General features: G+C 41.2%; 1 protein-coding gene across 6 annotated transcripts in view; it reads right to left on the reverse strand.

Annotated features, from left to right (window-relative positions):
- The window catches only part of FRY (FRY microtubule binding protein), a 598740-nt gene that overhangs the window by 226148 nt on the left and 352038 nt on the right, over positions 1 to 20554 (reverse strand). For all 6 annotated transcript variants that reach the window (XM_069205570.1, XM_069205567.1, XM_069205566.1 and 3 more), the window contains exons 17-18: positions 14364 to 14471; positions 456 to 711 (exon numbers count right to left, since the gene is read on the reverse strand). In XM_069205570.1, the coding sequence (XP_069061671.1) occupies positions 456 to 711; positions 14364 to 14471 (364 nt within the window). The remainder of the gene's footprint in view (positions 1 to 455; positions 712 to 14363; positions 14472 to 20554) is intronic.

Below are 20554 nucleotides of genomic sequence, written 5' to 3' on the forward strand. Positions count from 1 at the left end.
TCAAAATTCATATGGTGTTAGCTGTTCTCAGGGTGATAAAGGGTGATTGATTTAGAACTGTTACTTCGTTCTTGCACATAAAAAACAGAATTTATTACATGTGTAAATTAATTCCAGTTAAAGTACCTCAGGAAATGAGAACGCTGAACATATAGTGTCAATTGTGCATAAGCTGGGCCACAGAATCAATCCGGTAACATTTCAACATATCCAATCCCATCTCTGCACCAGTCTAAGGATTGTGGTGCCTAAAAAATAGACTTCTGATTTCTTTTCCACCGCAGTACGACACTAATGTAAGAGTGACTCTGATAAGGGAATTAAACTGGTAAACACTGGACAAGCAATAACGTATTCAATTAACGATAACTGTATTTGGTTCCAAAGCAAATGCTTCAAACCTTACATTGAACCTCGCATGAAGAACTACGTCCTTTGCGTGAGTGGAGACATACCTCTGAGGTTCTGAGCTTAGTTTGATCATAGGCTGCTCCGGGGGTCTGAACTACAAGTTTCCATTGGGTGAGCAACTGCAGGAGCAATTTCAGTGATGTATCGAGAAGCATCTGGTGCACATCTGTGACTTCACGCAACAGGAAGTTCGTAAAACCGAACAACACATCTTCTCGCCAGTCAACAAAGTCAACAAGAAGACCCTGAAGGGAGTTCTGAGCGATATGTCGGAGTTCATCATCCATGTGGATTGACAGCCTGTAGGAACAAACATTTTAAAAAAAATACAAATAGACTACTGGAGGCAGTTTGTGCATGTTACTTTTAAGGGGGGTGTACATCACGAAATTAATATCTGGTATTAGAGCAATTACAAGTAATTCACTTTTCCATTAATTTTTTATTGGTCAGCCTCAGTGAGCATGCCTGTGCTCCTAGACCACGAAAGGCAATTTTTGAATCAAGAAACATATCCTGTGTTATATTTCAGTTAAATAGAAACAGTACACTTAAAGCTAGGATGTATGCAACAGTATGTTCCGCTGTCAATGCATGTCTATGTTGAAGTCAATGAAATGTGACAACGTAAACAACCTTCTTTAGAATAGCAACACTAGGTAAGGCAAAAACGTGCTTATATCTACGTTAAGGCCAGGAACAGACGTATACAACAGCAATTATTTTTTGCAAAATTACCCTCGTTGTATTTCAGCCTTTCATTCACATCTTTAAAGGAACAAAAAGAGGAAACAAAAACACTGGACACATCGATAGTAAGCTTTGATGAGGCTGAATCGTGAAATTAACTACTATTGAAATTAACTACAATTGAATGTAGCTTGCTACTTCCTACTGTGCATCCAGTCAACATCTACTAAAAAACCTCTTAGTTCTTTTTGAAGTTTTATGTCTTACCAGAAAATAAATAAAACATTCTGTACAAGAGATAAAATAGATATACACACACAAGAATTCACAAATTATGGTTAACAATAACTCACACCAGTGCACCAGCTCAAGACCTAACATACGATATCACAGATGACAACACAAATGTCATTTTTGAGGAAGATGATAGCATATCCCCACACGCAACAAAAATAAACTTTATTTCACTCTGTACAAGAGCAAGTGTATGTCTGTCAACATATCAGGGCATAGCATCAAATCTACTGAAATATCCCTACTTAAGTCTTACAAAGACCTGCAGGAAATGCTCAAATGCAACAGCTTCTTCCAGTGTCTTTCCTCCTCCAGATCAATATTGCACGGAAATTCAGTGTAAGAAAATAACCATAGATTCCAATAGTTATTGGCGATCTGCTGACAACAGAACAACGGTGTATTCAAGCTGCTGTTTTGTTTTTGAATCAATCCTCTATCCCAGAGTCTCAGTTTGTAGGTTGATGTAATAATATTGACCAACCTCCTTTGTATATATTAAAGAGTTATAATAAGTCTCCCAAATTGCTTAAGTTCACATAAGTAGCAAACAAAAAAACAAAAGCACAAAAAAGCTATGTCTAATACATAAAAGGCAGTGTTTAAAAGTCGTAAATTTCCTCCTCTGTTTGGAGGAAACTTTTCACTTTCAGAGATTTGCACAGAAAATGCCAGGAGTAGTCCTGAAAATTCCAACTAGTCAAAGATCCCTAGAGCACTGACAACGGTAAGATTTACACATGAAGAAAGACTTTCCAGCAGGTGGGAAATGCAGCCAGGATAGATGTACATTAGCACCCGTAAACCTTTTTGGTTCTCCACACGGAGAAACCACCTATCTTATTGTCCTGTATGGGGTGTTACAAGGATGGCGCATTATGATGCCTTTAGTTAAAGGAGACTGAACATTATTTACTTCTGGTAACCCCCGGTGAATGCTTATTGTAAAGCTAACAATGGGGTCCTACAGCGATAAACAATGGTATGTCTAAGTGGAATCTTGATAACACCGCTCTCAATAAACAAAAGATAGTCAATTCATGGCACTAGATGGAAGTGTCATCAGCAACAGCTTTCTGTAGAGCAGCAACATGTCTGTGCATTATTGTGACTGTAAAAAAAAAACCTTCAAGACACAAGAGTCCTTAAAATTTCACTTGGATGGTCTGTGGCATACATCCAAACATTATTTTCCCAGTTCTTGAAACCCTGTGGAGCAACTTACAGTCATTCACGTATATAGATAGGCTCAACTTGCTCATGGAAGTGACCCTTTGCAGAAGTACAAAGTCATGTTTACGATTTTACACATGTATAACGATTTAGTGACAAGTGCTTTTTTTCATGTTAATAAATATTGTGTACAAGAACGTCCTTATAGATCAATCTAACAGGTCAGGCCGGGAGTTCTAGGGCGGAAATCCCCTGGAAAGTTTGGTACCATTCACATACTTGTTTCTGGGCACTCACAATGTTTTTCCACAGCCCATTTCAGTGTCTGGGAGTTGGAAGTCAGTTGTGTTTTCCAGAAGTGGTAGCTGGAATCTGACTGAGTACAGGGGTACTCTTGAGATAAAAAGCGCAAAACAAGGGACATCAATGAGCGAAGGGGTGAGCTATGATTTTGATGGTGGGGGCATGAGTAGCGGTTTGCGTAGCAGACCTTAACTGGGGAATTTCAGGGATTTACGTTCTGATATGGAATCATATAAGTTTGTTCAGTTTTTTAAATAAGTGAATGCTGCAGTTTTTTAAAAGGCGCGTTCAGTTATTAGTGTTTAATGCAGCCCGTTTCCAGCTTAACGGAGCGCATCTTTTCCACGCACTAAATTCATTTGTGCAACATAATATGATCCAAATACAACAACATAATTTTACTTTCCAACCTATCTCTCATTTCCTATTCTCAAAATATTTCCCCACCTATTTTTAAAATATGCAACACTGAAGATAGAAAGCATTTTAGAATAAATTGTAATCTTTGAAGTAAATGTCTGACCATGGGATCCCAAGGTATGGCATCAGGGGCAACACTAAAAAAAAAACTCTGAAGGGGTAGAGGGTACCTCGAGGACTTCCTGAGGTGTTGGTTACAAAAACAATGGCTGAATTCACAACATCTCTGGAGAGACGTAGGAGTAAAGTATTACAGGAAAGCAAAGGCAACGATGGAGACCATGCAGGGTCCCCGTGTGAGTCAGAGGAAGGTAGGGTAACGAGTAGACAAGAAGGGCACAACATTACTAATCTCCTGTAGGATTCCATTTCAAAACACAACTTTATACCCAAACCAGACCGGAAACAATTAGAAAAAAAAGCTTGCTGACTTGTTCTGGGATTTGAGCAGATAATATCTCGAGTTTGTGTTTAATAAGGCAAACAGAGCAGAAAGGCAGATCGCTAAACTACCGATCTCAGCGGAAAATACAAACAAATCCCACAGCATATTTTGGGACAAGATACGAAGTGTTTAAAAGAGACAACAAACACCCCTGTATCGTATTCCAATAAATCATTGTACTGCCGCTCCACGCCCACTTAATCTGTCATATTCTATATACCACATCACCACGTGGAGTGACAGCTGTGGTACGTTTACCACTGCCAGATTCTTCCCTGAAAGGCTTCTGGAGAGCTGTACTGCAGGAAAGCGGACTACAATGCTTAACTGCTGTATGCTAACAAACAACACCCGCATTCAATGTGATTTTTAAAGAAATTACAATTGCAGACTAAGTGGGAAATTAGACTCTTCTTCTTCTTCAACAACTCTTCTTCTTCACCAACAAAGTTGGTTGAACAATGACGATGTGTGGAATGGGAGAGCCAGTTTGGAATAATACCACTTCCTGTGTTCTTTGTACCTGCAGGTTACTATTGGTCAATGAAAGGCACGACTTTGAGATGGCACCCAATGGGAGTGTCTAACCTACGTCTTTGCAGTCAAAATAGTTTAAACTACACAACCAAGCTTTTACAGGTATCCAGATGAGAAAAATCCTCCAGAAAACAGCATTTTTGTTAGACGAATAAAAGGTGAACTTGGATAAGTTAATAACCCAGAGACAACTCTTAAGCCTGGTTGATGCAGACCTTCCAAACTGGTTCTCGATAAAGGGTAATGCCCTTTCCTAAAGAGCCACTATTTTACAAGTTCTTTTCCATATTCGCAGGAGCATATCTTGCTAGTGACACCCAGTTAACCATGCCAAGGCCCGCTTTCTATTGGCCCACTGGAATTTACAGAGTCACGGTGTGTTGTTTAATGCTTCCAGACTCTTCTGCAAAACGCAAAAGAGGACTGCCATTAGTTAACAATTAGAAGCACCTGCAGACTCTTGTGCAGAGGATTTTGGATGTTCCTGGCAGGTCCAGGGGCACTGTGCTTTGCTTTGAAACTCTGGAAATTCAGGAAGCTGAGAAGGCTACTCTTCAATTTCGGGCTGACTGGGTAGATTGGTGCTGGCAGAGGTATCTGGATGTCATTGTATGTCTTTTGATAAAAGTGGGTTTAGGATATTTTTCAACTAATTGCCCTAGATCCACGCGGAGTCGTGTCTCACTAAATAGCCTCTTCATAGTTAATATAATCTAGGTGGTAGACTTATGGGAAACGCATGTTTGAAGAGTCTGCACTTACACTAGCGCTGCATCTTTTGTATAATATGACAAATATGATCTGTTTTATTAGCTTTGTGCAAAAATTCATGCTGAAGACTACAGGAATATATCCAAATGTGACATTTATGGAATAATGGGTTTACTTCGCCCTTGGTGGTCTTGTCTCTGTCCTGCCAGGACAGTGGATGGATTTACTCTGCTGTCCTGGCAAACTAGAGTCTGCCAGATTTAGAGATCTCCCCCTCCTCCTAAAGGTCTCTCTGCCTTCTGGGTTGTGGCTGGTGCCGCCACAGCAGGTCGGTTGAAGGCAGTGAAGCTTGCTGGGTGGGCACCATGTTCAGTGCACCCACACTGCAAAGTATTTTGTTTTCCAACAACTAAATCCAAAAGTTGGATTTTTTACGGTCCCTGACAGTCAGTTTTCTCCCAGAATGGAGGATTTATTATTTGTTTTCCTGTTTATGATCACCAGGTTTTGCCTGGTAGCCTCAAACAGGAAAAAAGTATGTTGGAACATCTACTTTAAATTGGGTGAATGGTTACATTTACCGACAGCATAATGTGTGTTGGGCCACATGTCGAAGGTTTCCATCCACAGAGAAAATACAGGTGCCACTGGTAGAAATATAAAGTGGCGCCTGACTAAACAGAGAAGGCAAATTATGAGTTTGGTGAATAAAGTACCATTCCCACCAAACTGTACACAAATTATTAAGTATTTTGGGGGGCTTCATGCATTAAAGTAATGGATACAGAAAAATAAGAGTGCCGTTCATGGTCCGCTTTAAATATCTACAAATCGATCCATTATTTTTTACTCTTTTAATGTGATACTATTTTGTAAACTGCCACCCAATATAAAATAGTATGCAGAAACAATCACAATAAAATCTATGAAAGGACCGCTACTTTAGAACCATGACATTAATTATTTAAGATGCTATGGGACAGATTAAGAATATTTTGCTTCCCTCAAACGAGTAGGTATGGGTTTTGTTGGTGCCTCAAGGACAACGAGAATAACACCGAAGGCTTTATTTTCATAAGTCATATGGGTAAAGGAAATAAGTTGCACTTTGTCTTCTGTTGCTTTAGCATTTGGGCAAACGATGGGGAGAAAAGGGCATCTAAATCTCTCACACCAGGCTGCACAGTGGCAGGTCTGTCTTGCAGCACATGGAATATCAATTATTCAAAAATAAAGGTCTTTCTTCCTCTGGTGAAAATGTCACTGTAAAACGGTCACTTATTTTTGTGATCTGTAATCAGATATGAGCTAATGATAGACCTGTTAAATGTTTTTATATCTGTTTCCTCATGTTAGGGCTCAGAATAGCTTACTACACTTTGGGGATCCAGTATTCTTCACTTATAGATTTGTAGATTTAGTTCCTCCTATAATTATTTCTACATTCATAGCCATGTCTTTTGAATTAATGTGTCTATTTTTCTACTTTTCAAGACGGCAACCGTTACTCTAGAGGAGTACAACATTGGCCCTTCTTTATGTCTATGCTTTTTAACCAAAGTCCTGTGTGACCTTTCAAGGATGGCGACCGCGCTCTTTGTACTATTAACGTAGTCCTTTTTTGATTTCTATGCTTGCCTAACATGCTCTACCTATCTATAAAAATTGGGCTTCGCGCACCGGAGCATGATTCCGGATACACAGAGCAGGGGTATGTGCTGACGACAGCTACGGTTCTGTAATAAGTAAGTACCCCTTAAGACCCCCCCTTTAGAGCCCTGTATAATTCATTAGTTGTATGATAACTACCGGTAGCGTAAAGCTGTACTGTCTACCTAACACAAGCCTTAATAGTGGCGATAGGGGCAACAGAGGTTCTTATCTCTCAATGAATCCTGGTACCTACGTGGTTCACTACTAATGTATGTAGATATTTATGATTATCTTTTGCACAACTGCACCCCTTACGCAGTGGTGAAGCGGGATGTATCTATAGCGTGTGTCTACAATATGAGACAATAACAAGTAGTTTATGTGCCAGTGATATAATGCTGAATCCGGTTGATTAAATTCTTTCTTCAACTGGCTGTATTAGCTTATGGTGGGAGCTGCCATCTACTCACTCCACCGAAGTTTTAATTATTGCTTAGACAATTTATAACAGCAGTTCATCTTGATATAATCCTTCTGTTTGGTTGTTTTGTGTTTATCACGCAGACAATGGTTACTACCATATGCGAGGTGACTATTCATTTTCCCGAGGAATATTAGATTTCATTCCCTGAGACAGTGGTCTCATATATACTTAAGGTACTTTCAGTCTTAGTATGCATTCTCTTCTTGATATGTATTAACCATTGTTCTTCCTGATATTCCAGATTTGCTGATGAATATATCTGCATGATTACGTAAGCCTCCTGCTTTTTTCCATTGGAGCCCATTCTCTAATAGGAGGCTGGTAAGAAACTCAGCTTTGGTGTGATTTAGAAGTGATAATTCACAGGTCACTTGAGCACTACTAGGGTTTTTCACTCATGTGCTCACTGACACGTTCTTTCTGATTTGGTAAGATACCGAATTTTGGGGTCCATGTTAATTTTCTCTATATTTTCTCTTTGTGTTTAATTTTTCAGGTTCCTGGCCATCAAACATGTGCTTATTATAGTAGTGAGTTATAGGTAGGTTCTATTTAAGGTCCTGACAAATCGCGACCAGATCTTTTTGGACGTATTTTGAGTGAGAAACATGTTGACCTTTTTTTTATTTTTGGTAGTATTGGGATTTTCCAATCCTACTGCATAAGCAGTTGACCCCTAGACTATAGGGCTCACTGGGATTTGATTCTATTTTGTGTAAGGGTGAGATAGGCATTATTCTTTCTTCTCCTCGTGTAGTTGTTTATAACCTTGACAGGGGCCCATATCTTCATTAAACATTCTACCACATGGTCCCTCTAGCAAATTTTAAACAGTTGATATATACCAGTCCCACATTACTTGCATTCACTTTCGTCAATTTTTCTATAAAAAGATCTCGGGTAAAGAGCCCCCTCATAGGGCCCGTCAGACGAGGAGCAAAGCCCAATGATGAAGCATGTCACCTATTGGTGAGTGAGGGCACTTTTTCCTGCTTAAGGCTATTCCCAAGAACCACAGCTGGATCCCCCTGAAATCAGCACAGTTCAAGATGATAAAGCTGTTACCCTATCATTGTTTTTCACTTATTTTTATCAGCATCAGCCAAACAGAAGGCAATTTGTGTGGGTGAAATAACTCAAGAGAAAAAGACTGCTGGGCCAAATCCATTCACCACTGTAGTTTATTCAGAACTAAAGTGTAATGACAACATTTGTGTCAGTAAATTCAACTATTAATAAAAAAATGTACAACCTCTATTGTTAATAAAGCACCTTTCTAGAGCTCGCTTACCAGATAGCTGAAGCTATCTGTTGGTGAAAAGACCTATTGTCTGCTTACTTTGGGCTTAGAGTCCGCCATTGCTTACCACTGGCTGGTACTGTCACTCCGATTTGCTTGTTTATTATTTGTCAGGTCTTGTGGGGGCTTTAATTCCTCTTCTTGTGTTTCGACTTATGTTCTTACATTGCTCACTTTTTTGAAGCACTACTTTTTTGTTCTTGGTTAAGCACTTCATAAGAGTGTCTGTGTTTTCCAGCTGTTTCTCTTGTGTATTGCTCTTTCGCTCCACAGCCCTGTTATTGTCTATCAACAGTGTGCTCGTGCCCTGTCCCCCCCTGTGCTGTGATTGCCATTGTGTACTTCTCCCCCATCTTTCTTTCTGGCCTATGTCGTTCCCACTAGAGTTACATGTTCCTCTCTCTAGCCTATGTGCTTCTCTTTCCTCTGCATTCCACTTTCCTCTGTATCACCCATGTTAAATACCTTGCTGTCCAGATTACTTCCCTCACCTGCACTCTCTGTGCTGATTCTAGCCCTGTATCCTTCACATTGCTGTTCGTTTTTGCTTCTCTCCTCCCCATATTGCTTCTTTCCTTACCCAGGCCCTCTGTGTTGATAGTCCCTGAAAAAAAGGTACATGTGCCATTTTGAGTGCCGCACACACCTACAAAACGAGGAGGGCGTATAATGCGTCATAGCACCTTTAAAAAAAAAAACTTTTTAACCAACCTGGACAGAATAAGGGATCATGTATAGTATTGCTAAGGAAACACTTTCAAAGCCAGTAGGTCCCAAAGACAAGACCTATTGGCTTTGCCAATGCTTGGTAAATTTCCCACTTCACCAAATGGGCTCACAATACTCACTACTAATTGGTCCAACAAAATGCACCCTTGGCTGAAAGGCCAAAGTTTTGATCAGGGCCACTGGAAATATGTGCCAAAGAAGGATCAAATTATGCAGAATAGTTTATTATATTCTGCAGCATGCATATTAACTAGGCATGCTGCACCTCACTACTATCAGCATCACGGATGAATACAGCACTTAGGAAATGAAAGGTAACCAGGTACATTTTTTAAGAGTTTGTCACTGCAGGCAACCTGGGCGGTGTTTTTTTTTTTTAACCTGCTTGACCTAGAAACAATTTTTTTTTTACAAAATCTGCAACTAATGCAGCAAACGGCAAGCACATATATTCATAACAATGCATAACAAGCATTTACAATGCATCGGGTCTCGCGTTTGCTCATGTTAGAGCTGATCGCGTTGTAAACTCCTAACCTGACTTTTCACCTATCGGGCAAAAGTGCATTTATGTACATAACCCGAAAAAGTGAAATCAAGTACGTAAAGCGCTCGACTTCTGCCAAGCGAGATCGGCTCGTAAATTAGAGAAAAAAAAAGTCCACGAGCCCGATGGAAAACAGCGAGCCTCGCATGTTTTCTGTACTTGGTCGCTGCGCTGGAGGAGGGCTAGCCACCGGAAAAGGCATGCCATATGCGTGCCTTCGACTAATGAAAGCAAGCGGATTTTATTAGGGAAGCCCACCAACCAATAAAAAAAACTGATGTGAAGTTGACAGGGCTCCGAGCCCTTTCATAAATACAAAAGAGTCTCCTTGCGAAACGCATGCGCGAGCGCATGCAACGCAGGCTCGACCCTAAAAAGGTTACTGTGGCAGAATCGCTTAATACAATGTTCCTGCTTCCGGTATGCCTCCCTAGGCATTTAACCCATGTATAATGTACCTGCAATTTACTTAGAATTAATGGACTGAAACATTTTTTTAAATGTGATTCTGAACAAATCACTGACAAAGGACACCAAATAACTCATAGCCCAATTAAAAAGTGTATTAACTGTGTGGGATATAGATTCAGCTATTAAACCACTTACCTGTAGTTCAACTAATCTGTTCATAATGACACTAATAGCAAAAGGGATACATTGACTTTTGAGCAGAATTGTGTATTGTAACTGAGTAAACATATATGCCCTCATTATGAGTCTGGCAGTCTTGAGAATGCCAGACTCATGGTGGCGGTCCGACCGCCACATTATGACCGTGGCGGAGTTGCCACGGTCAAACCGCCGACCACCACCAGGTTGCCGCCAGCCTGGTGGTCTTGGCGGTTGTAATCCACCAGGGCAGCGCTGCAAGCAGCGCTGTCCTCCGGATTACGATTCCCCATATCGTCAGCCTTTCCATGGCGGTGTACCCGCCAGCTTTTTCCACTTCCATGGAAATGCTGGTGGAATGTGTGAGTCGGGGGGCTCTGCACTGCCCATGCACTTGGCATAGGCAGTGCAGGAGCCCCCATGCACAGCCCCGTCACGCATTCCACTGCCAGAATTATGGGCAGTGGAATGTGAGGCGGGTGCTGCTGCACCTGTCGCACTGCCACATTGCCGCTGGCTCAATTACGAGCCGGCTGCAATATTAAGGCCCTGTTCACCGCCGGCCCGGAGGTGAACTTCAAATAGGGCTGGCGGTGTTTGAACTGCACAGGCGATCTCTTGATGGTTTGAGTTTGGTGGGCGGCCTCTGCTGCCCGCCAAACTCATAATGAGGGCCATAGTGTTGGAAAGTGTACACTGCTTGTTAATATAATCTGTTTGACGACTGCAACCTCTTTGTTTCCAATGCCCCACCTTATCCTTTCCCTTTCTGGCTGATTTCAATCATGTGCTCACTGGTTAAACAATCAGTCAAAATCTAGATGAATACATGGCTTTGTGAATAGCATATTTAGCTAATAGATTTGCTAACTATTACTAATGCATTGTCTGGTATTATGTGTCAAGTACTGAAATCCATCTTTCATTCACTAACTTTAGATCTGCTTACTGATACAGCTATTAAACATGCAAATACAAGTCTACCTGGTGCCGTCTCCCGCAGTATGTTGACAAATATATCCAACGAGATTTGAGTAGAATTTAAAATTGGAGTGTTTTCATATATCAGTATTTACAATTGTGTGCCTATGGAAACCAATCCTTATATTTCACTTTTTGAGTAGGGGAGTGTATAGGCTCAGCATTTCAGGGAGGAAGTGTTTTTGAGGGTAAACAAGCAGTGTGTGGTTTGCTGCATGACACAGTGTCAACCTTTTGAGTAGGAACTTCGCAGTACAAGCTTTAGTGCAACAAGATCATGATAAGATATTGGTGGTAATTACTGTACATGTGTCCAGGTTTATCTCAGAGTTCATGAAAAATGTCAGCCAAACAGAGAAATGTCTTCAGCAATGGCCTTCACACATGGGTATCACATATGTGAGCGGGATTAATCCCATGACAACAAATAAAAAGTGAGAAACTAAGCACAGAGAGTCATTTGCATAACGCCATTTCAATGTTTAATCAAAGGTTAGTACACAATGCTTTATCCACATTTCAAAACTGTCATGTCCATTAAAGGAGGTTGGGCTGTGAAAGTCTGTTGTTCTAAAAAGTGGGTCATGTTTCTAAAACGTTTGGGAGCCACTGATCTAGAGACATCTGCACTTCAGAGAATGCCTTGCATCAGTTTCATCAACAAAAGATTTTGCGTCAAACACACTGGATGCCTTCAGTACAATTGTTAGCCACAGTAAACAAAAGAGCAGAACAGCAAATTAAATTCTACCTGTAGACACTAGCTGGCAGACAAGTGGATACTGTTACCTAGTTAAACTCTGGAGTATGAGTAAAGTGAACCACCTTTTCACAGTCTCTGGTTCTATACTGTCTCCAAACTTACCCAGGGAGGTGAACTAAACTCATCACAAGTATCACTCTACTTTGGCCCATTGGAAGACTCAAAGGGATTATTTCCTATAAATGGTGTAATCACAGCGATAATTTGTAGGTAGACACTTCTCACTGAATTATAGCTAACCAATTTCCTGTAGATATGCCATCAGTTTGTGGCAGGGAATTATCTGCTCGCACAGGATCTCATCATCAGGACTCACCATCAGACAGGGCGTACTCTGTCCCACTGGCAACACCCATGGGCACAGAAAAGGGGGGTTCACTCCCTCCAGATGCTTTCTGAGGCCCATTTGCCACAATCCTTAGGATGCAACTTGACACAAAGACAGAGGACTGACCCAACCAAGCAACAGTCACACTGTTACAGGGTGTGGGCCATTAGATACCCTGGGAAATACTGTTTGTATAGCCCAGGAGGCCTAGCTCATACCTACAACTTACATAAGGGCATAGTCCCGTCCACAAGATCGACTGTTAACCCTAATAGAGGTTACAGAACGCTACCAATTTCCTGTTATCATTCAGGACCCTTCTTCTTTGCTGTAGCAATAGTTGGGCATCTCTGATATACACCAGAGAGCCCACCACCTGTTACTCCAGCCTACCTAATGTGGACACATCAGACAAGGTCATTGGGGCTCATTACCAGGTAAGGGCTCCAGAGGGAAGAAGGACTGTGATTAATGTTCTTCAGTTCCAACTTTCAACCCCCCCACTCATTTACACATACCAGGTCCATAGACCACATGACCTTTCAGATACAGACCACCTCTAGTTGTGCAGCCCTATTTAATGGATACCATATTGTATTCTCACTTCAGGCAGGCTAGCTAAAAACCTATTAGTCAACAGGAGCTGGCAGGGTTTCCTCTGTCCTAGGGCACACACAGCCAGACACACCAAGTGACACAAACCTAATTCTCTCTCACAACATACATCCTGCAAAGAGAGAGAGCAGAAGAGGGTTTTTACATGTAATGGGCCTGACCAACCTAAAGAGAAGCAATAATATTTCCTGAAAGATGGCATCCAAATTTTCATATAAATTTCATATCTGTAAAAGAGTATGATGGGTTGGTGGCAGGGCCAGCTTTAGTGCTGGTGGTGTCCTGTGCAATAGTCTTTTTTTGCACACCCACCCCATGACCACCGCATCCGATTCCCTCACTTCCACACGGCAAAATGCCCCTCATCTTTCCATAGCCTCTCTTTCACATACATTCATTTGTTTTAAAGCACTTGGAAAGGCTACCTTTACTAATCTACCCCGCTATTCACATAAAATATAGGGCTAGATGTATCAAACGGTTTTACCCATTCTGAGTCTATGGGAAAATGTTTTCGTACATATGGCCCATAGTTCTGTTCACTGCAGCAGACTTATTAACTCTCTACGCTACTTTATGATGAATCAAAGCTGCTGTTAAACAAAACTTCTATCTCTTTCCCTAGCAAGAACATTAATCACAATTGGCAACATTGACACTATAATCGCTTCCTACAGACTGGACGCACAATGAACTTTTCAGCAGGTGCTTTTAAATTTCAAGTTTCAAAGTTATTGCTAAACACAGTGCCCCCCCTAAGGTCAGCACCCCCCAGTCCAGTTCAGCACCCAGTGCGGCCGCACCGCCCTAAAGCTGGTCCAGGTTGCCGGAAGCAGAGGTGGGATGGAGAATCGGATGGGCAACTTGAACTAAGCTGATTTCATCTCCCAACATCCAAGTACACCTTCCAACACACTGCACTGTAAACCCAGTGAAAACAATTTTGCCACAGATTGTAATGCAGTGCATTATTATTTCAAAGCTACACATTATTTCTGGAAAAAGTACTAATATCTCATTAGCAGTTTTTCTTTTTAGTAAACTAATTTGCCTATACATGTACTCTCAAGGCTAATTTAAATTTCTTCTAAACAACGTAAAATAGAAGAAATGAGAATATCATGTGTAATCTGCAAATAAATGTTGTTGCTAGCATTTAGCTTGATTTTTTCTCCTGATCATACTATTTCAAATGGCAGGCAGTAATATATTTCATAATGTAAAAGGTTATTTCGCCTTCTTCTACAATCTATTTTATTTAATATATTGGTTATATTATTTATGAGATTTCTTATGAACTTTGTTAATGCACCATTTCGCCTTCCCATTAACTCCCCCAAAAGATATACTTTTAAAAATCACAAACTAACCTGGACAGCAGATCGATCAGTTCAAGCTTGGACATTCCATCAGGAAGTAACCGAGGAATAGCAGCTACACACGTCCTGAAAAGGTCAATTTTTGGCTTTCTCTCACCACTGAAAAGTAAAGAGAATTTCTGCATCAATAAAAAATAGAGGTAAATAGTGCGCACACATAGATATATTAGAACATTGTAACGTGGAGCGCTCCGTTTAAGACAATGGAGTAGCTCTGGGCTTCTAATGGCTGGTATTAGCCTGGAGCTCCATCATTCCAATGTTTTGTCCTTCACAGCTGCTGCTGTGAACAAAGGCCTCACGGAGCTCGAGGGGATTTCACCCCTCTAGGGCTCAGTGAGACCTATGATTTACTAATGCGAACATTCTGCCCTCTGGGGCGGAATCTTCTAGTAGGCCGCCGTAGCTGGGCTATAAGGGTCATTAAAGGTCTGCTCCCTTGTTAAAGGTCCTCGCCTTCGACTTGGACGTTTAACGTTGGAGGGGGCCTTTGCTGCCTGGTTTAGCCCGCTACTGTGGGCTATAAGGCTATATTCCATAACGTGCTGAAGTCTTCTTTATTCAGTGGTCACAGTGGCAACCACAACATATACATATATATATATATATATATATATATATGTATATATATATATATACACACACACACACACACACACACACAAATACATACACACACTTTAAAGTCCATTCTATTAGGTTCAGATTTTGGGAGAATTGTTTACCCCGACCAAATATGGTTTGAAAAAACAAAGAATCATATTTTTATTTATAGTGCAGATGAGACCCCAGAGTGTCAGAGCGCTTCACAGAATTAAATGGCAACACCAACTTTGCATACAAGAGTAAAAGTCACTCTCTTTTTAATATATGAAGGGGTTGGCAGTACATTAGTAGAAATAAATGGTATAGATTAGGTTGCAGACCAATAATTAGTGAGCAGATATAAATTTACAAAAGCTGCTTTTAATGTGTCAATATTTTTGCTATACTTGTCATTAGGAAGTTACTAGAAAATAGGGCTACTGGTTTGAAATCATCTGATCCGTCGACAAAATCTTATTTGGATTTGTGGTGCTTTGGTCGAAGCACCTCTGTCATTGCCTACTGCATAATGCCTCGTGATTGGGCGAACTCAATAATTGATAGTTGGCAGTCAAAGATGCTGAAGGAATTTAGCCATGATTTCACTGGGGCTGGGCATGTGGAGGGAGAAGAGTTCAATATTTTAGAAATTTACTTTAAGGAGGTGGTGGGTGAACCACACATGCATCTTTCCAGGATCCTAGAAAGCCTGGTAATGTCTTTCAGAGACGTTATTTTCAAATATAGCTGTGCGTCATCAAGGTAGAAATCTCATAAAATATCACCTTTTTCCAAAACACTGGTAGATTAACAACACATTCCACCCGGAAACTACTTGGCTGACCTCCCAGTATAATCAATTTACTGGTAGATTATTTAAAAAATATTTGTTTAGAAGAGAACTGTTGAATAGGGAGTCCATAGACAGGCATTACACAAACCAGCATATTATAGCAGCTCGTGTCAACTGCTGTAATTTTACTTCAATGACAGTCACTTAAAAGTAAGCATGCACTTGCAACCTGCCAGTACTGCATCCCACCTTAACTCTCTTGTACAGGTTTACACTGCTTTACGGCGGGGTTGTGATTCATAGGTACACGTACATACAGGTTACGCTGATGTAACATAGTATGTGCAGCCCTCTTCCACTGGCACCCACTGACCTCCACATAAAGGAGGAAGGAAAGAAGAGGTTGCTGCTGCCAGTATCTCATCCTCTACCCGTGTATCTACACAGTTCTTCTGGGCAAGCAGATGAGAGGGAAGCTGGGAATGGGCCGGTGATGAGGTGTTGCCTTCCTCGAGTCCGGAGACATCAGGGGGGAGAAGAGGAAAAAAGGACGAGGATGTGAGGGCTCTGTCATTCTGACAGAACAGATGCTCAGAACGTGACTGTTCCTGCTCTTATAGCAGAGGCGGTCCTAGCACATGGGGAAGGAGAGATTTATGGGAGTAATGTGACAATAGCAGGAAGCTAGGTATATTTTTTTATAAATGTAGCATAGAGAAGGATTACACTAAGGCAGGTGAAGGAAAGTGGCTTGGTGACATTGTGGCCTTACTCAAAAACGGTACTTTGCAGTACCTGATGACTCATGTACTACAAGTGCTATTTCTAACCCTATGGCTGTAGACCCTGTCTCTCCTATCTTTTCTGTGCAGAGATCTTTGCACATGTAGGTTACATTTTGGTAGTAAACATGGGCGGGATCAAGGGAGTGCTGGGATTTGTGACAATCTACTACTACATAGGACGAGTGAAGGGAAATCTAAAAAGGGATTTGATGGGGCATGCTCATACAAACATCCATACACAAAACAGTAAGACCGTTACTATTCACAAACTACTCCTTTAAAGTCAGTAAAGCCATAAAGGTGTCAAAACATGTACACATGTACTCCAGCCCAGCCTTGGACTAAGTCAAGAATCACATATGACCACTCACAGGTAAATATTGAAATAAATTAGCACCCCATAAGATCTACCAAAGTAGTTACATTATTTTGGCATTTGAATATGCGTGCGTGTGTGTGTGTGAGACGAGAGAAGGAGTAAAAAAGACTAATATATGTGTTGTATTACTTGTAAATGAAACCAGAAAGAGAAATTAAACAAAAATAATGTGACTTCATTCAACACAGCTTTTGACACAATTAACTACTTTTAAAGTATGAATAAAAATGCTAGGGAGGGCGCTTTTTAAACTATTGCTGAGAATGATTCATAAATTAAAATATTTAGATTCATTAATTATTACACATTGAATCTGATTAGTTCATCTCCTGTAACATTTTATAGTACTGGTTGTAGAATAATAAGTAATATTATTTACATTTATATTACACATTAACATATTTTAAAATATTTGTAAAGGTTAATAATAATACTTCAATAATTTCACAATGATTATCTATAGGGAGTTCTCTACGTGCGCGTGCAAAGCAACTAGTAGTAACTAAACACTTGCAAATCCTGTTGTAGAAAGCTCCATCCTCTGATTTAAAGGTTGGGGCATTTAACTCTACACCTCGGTATAAATCTACATTCAGAAATGGTGAATAGAAAAAAGTGTGCTTACACCCAGGTGCAGCACTAAATATAGATTTGAGTACACCTATTTTTGTGAATAGGCACAGTGTTTCAAGGAGGCAGGGGCATCCGGGGAGGGGAATGGCAGGAGGCAAGTGTTTATTTCAGGGGAGGGATGTGTCTTGCAGGATGGGGAAGAAGGGCATTGCACAACGGGGACTTTTAATATTATTTATAGCTGCCTCTTCTTATGAATTACAGTGATGTCTACAGGGACTGCCAAGAGGGTGAGGAAGGGATGGCTATTGCTCAACATGCTGACAGACAATTTAAGCTTTGTTGTCATTGCCTGTTATGCCAGTCTGAAAACCTCGGAGGAAAACATGCCTGATATTAATATTTATTGATGTGTTACTGAATATATTGCCTTCTCCGGTTGTTTGTCAAAGGTACTTCCCATTTCATGAAGAGCAGTCTGTGCATAATGTATTCCAATAACAAAATATGCTATAAAGACATTCTATATGGTTACTCTGGTTTTGAGTTCAGTGACTGATCAGTTCCATTAAGGCGGCGGCGGGGGAAGGTGAGAGTTTAATATGGAAGTGGATGTCTAGTTCCCAAATCCATGACACTAACACACTGTCCTCACTTGCTTAGGAAGCTGACCGACAAGTAATGGCTATAGCCGACTTCCTACAAGCAATTTGAGGGAACATCTCTATAATAATGATGGCCTGGCATTTAAGGGGGACATCCTTTTAAGATTTTTGAAAATACCTGCTGAATGACTATGGGAGAAACGATAGAGAAAAATGCAGACTTCTGTACCTTTCCTTTCCTACTTACTGAAACCAGACAATATTCTGATGATACTAGTTTTATGGCTGAATTGACTTGAATGATTTACAGTGAAGGATGTGGGAATATGGAAAGGGCATCCACTGAGATGTGGGGTGGCTGCTTCAAAGTCAATACATGTTTCACAGTGGCATGCCTGCAGTTTAAGAAGGAAGAGCGCGTGCCCCTGCAGAGGTGGGTGCAGTGAGTGATTGCACTCACCTGCAGGGGGGGTAGCTGGGGAGGGGTCCATGGCGGCCCCATTCCTCCCTCCAGAGGGCTACGTTCAGGCGGCGCAATGACAGTGGGGCACTTTTTTGTGGCATATTGTGAGTGCGCTTCCTAAGGGACTGTTTGCGTTTACATCTGTGCCTGCATCAATAATATGGCGCTGGCACAGAGGCAAAGAGTTCGCCTCCCTTGAATGGGACCACGCCCCTGTGGAAATGAAGAAACACCCTTTCATGAACGCTCTGGGGCCTCAGGTGCGCCAGCGCTATCAGTATTACAGAAGGGGACGCAAAGCATCTGCAGCCCCGTCTATAATATCATTGTTCCCCAGGGGTGCACAAAGCGCGTGCACTTCCTTTGCGCCCTCTAGGAACGATGTATAATATTCCCCAGATGTTCTTTTATGAAAGTTTCCAAAACAGAGAAAAATATTGAGAAAGAAGCCAGACATTAATAGGTATAATGTAACAAAAATGGCCTTAGCTATCAGAACCTTTGGGTACATGACGCGTTTTGAAAATCTTAGTGACGTCAGAGATTTTGTTTCTCTGATAAAACCCTGTCCTTCGTTAAAGTAATTTGGCTGTAGCGAATTTAGTCGAGTCTTTATGCATACTTAGTATCCGGCCAGGAAAGTAGAGTGTTGTCATGTGTGGTTCTCTAAGCCATGTTATACAACCAGTTACTTTTTCTCTGGGAAACTTGTCGCTATAATGGTGCCCCTTCCTTCAATCAAATGTCCGGAACTAGGTAAGGAGCTGGACTAATAAATCACCCAGAGACATTCATGTAATCCTTCTTTGGAAAACATAATGAGAGATTAACTGCTAAAAAGGGCAAAAACTGGATTTCCAGCAAGTTCAATCCTCCCTATCTGAAAACGAAATCAGAAAAAAGTGAATCGGACAAATGCCCAAGATATAATTTAAGGATATCGACAGCCTTTGAGAGGAATAACTACAATTAAAGGATATGGAAATATATGTTTTTGGGCACCACCTGTTGTGGTCCCGTTGCAAATGCTTGGTTGATTGATGCAGCATGCTCATGGGCTCGTTTAGACCGAAGATGTCTTTGTAGTCGCATGGATTTTATGAGTATATACATAATGGGGTACAGAAAACATCGATACAACATAACTTTATCCACCTCGTCTACCTCTCCCTCAAATGGTTACAAGAGATCTACCCGGACAGGGCTTAGGATGTGTGCACTGTCATCATGTAGTTGCTTTCATACATGTTGTGTGGGGATGCCCGATTATAGCGCACTATTGGGAGGAGATACTAGCTCAGCTTAATATGATAACGGGTTGGGTGGTTGCTCACATGGCTAAGCAATGCTTGCTTGATCTACTCCCTGAAAAAAAGAACAAGAAAATGAGCAGAAAATTCTTAATGATGGGCCTGGTTTTAACCAAGAGGCGGATTGCTATTAGGTGGCTGAGCATGACCCCTCCCAGGGTAGAGGAATGGAAACGAGACCTACTGGAGTGGGGCGGGGCCAAAGAGGCGCATAGGAAGGGTGAGAGAGGACGAAAAACTGGCGGATGACCTGACTGCCTAGGGGGACCTAATGTAGGCCCTCACCGACCCCCTGGATGATTGAACTCTCTGAAGGGGCTGGGGAGAGATCATACACACCAGGCCTGAAAGTAAGGGTGTTGGGGGGGGGGGGCAGTGGGGAATAAGGAAAGGGAACTGGGATTACATGATTGGACCTACTGTTGAAACATGGAGAGTGGAGGGTGGGGGAAGGGGGTGATGTAGTATTTTGGTTGCAACGTATTTGCTGGTTTTAATTGTATCCTGTGATATACTACGCCATTGCCCTATCCTGATACACCGAAGTGAATGTACGCAGTCTCAACTGTAACACTGAAATCACTTATACGCATGTATTTATTGTCCTGCACCGATTGTAGATCTGTTTTTAAAAAAGCCAATAAAGATAATTAAAACAAATATGAAATACTTTTCACATCGTTTAATGG

This window comes from Pleurodeles waltl, chromosome 8 (assembly GCF_031143425.1).
Source record: "Pleurodeles waltl isolate 20211129_DDA chromosome 8, aPleWal1.hap1.20221129, whole genome shotgun sequence".
Classification (NCBI taxonomy): domain Eukaryota; kingdom Metazoa; phylum Chordata; class Amphibia; order Caudata; family Salamandridae; genus Pleurodeles; species Pleurodeles waltl.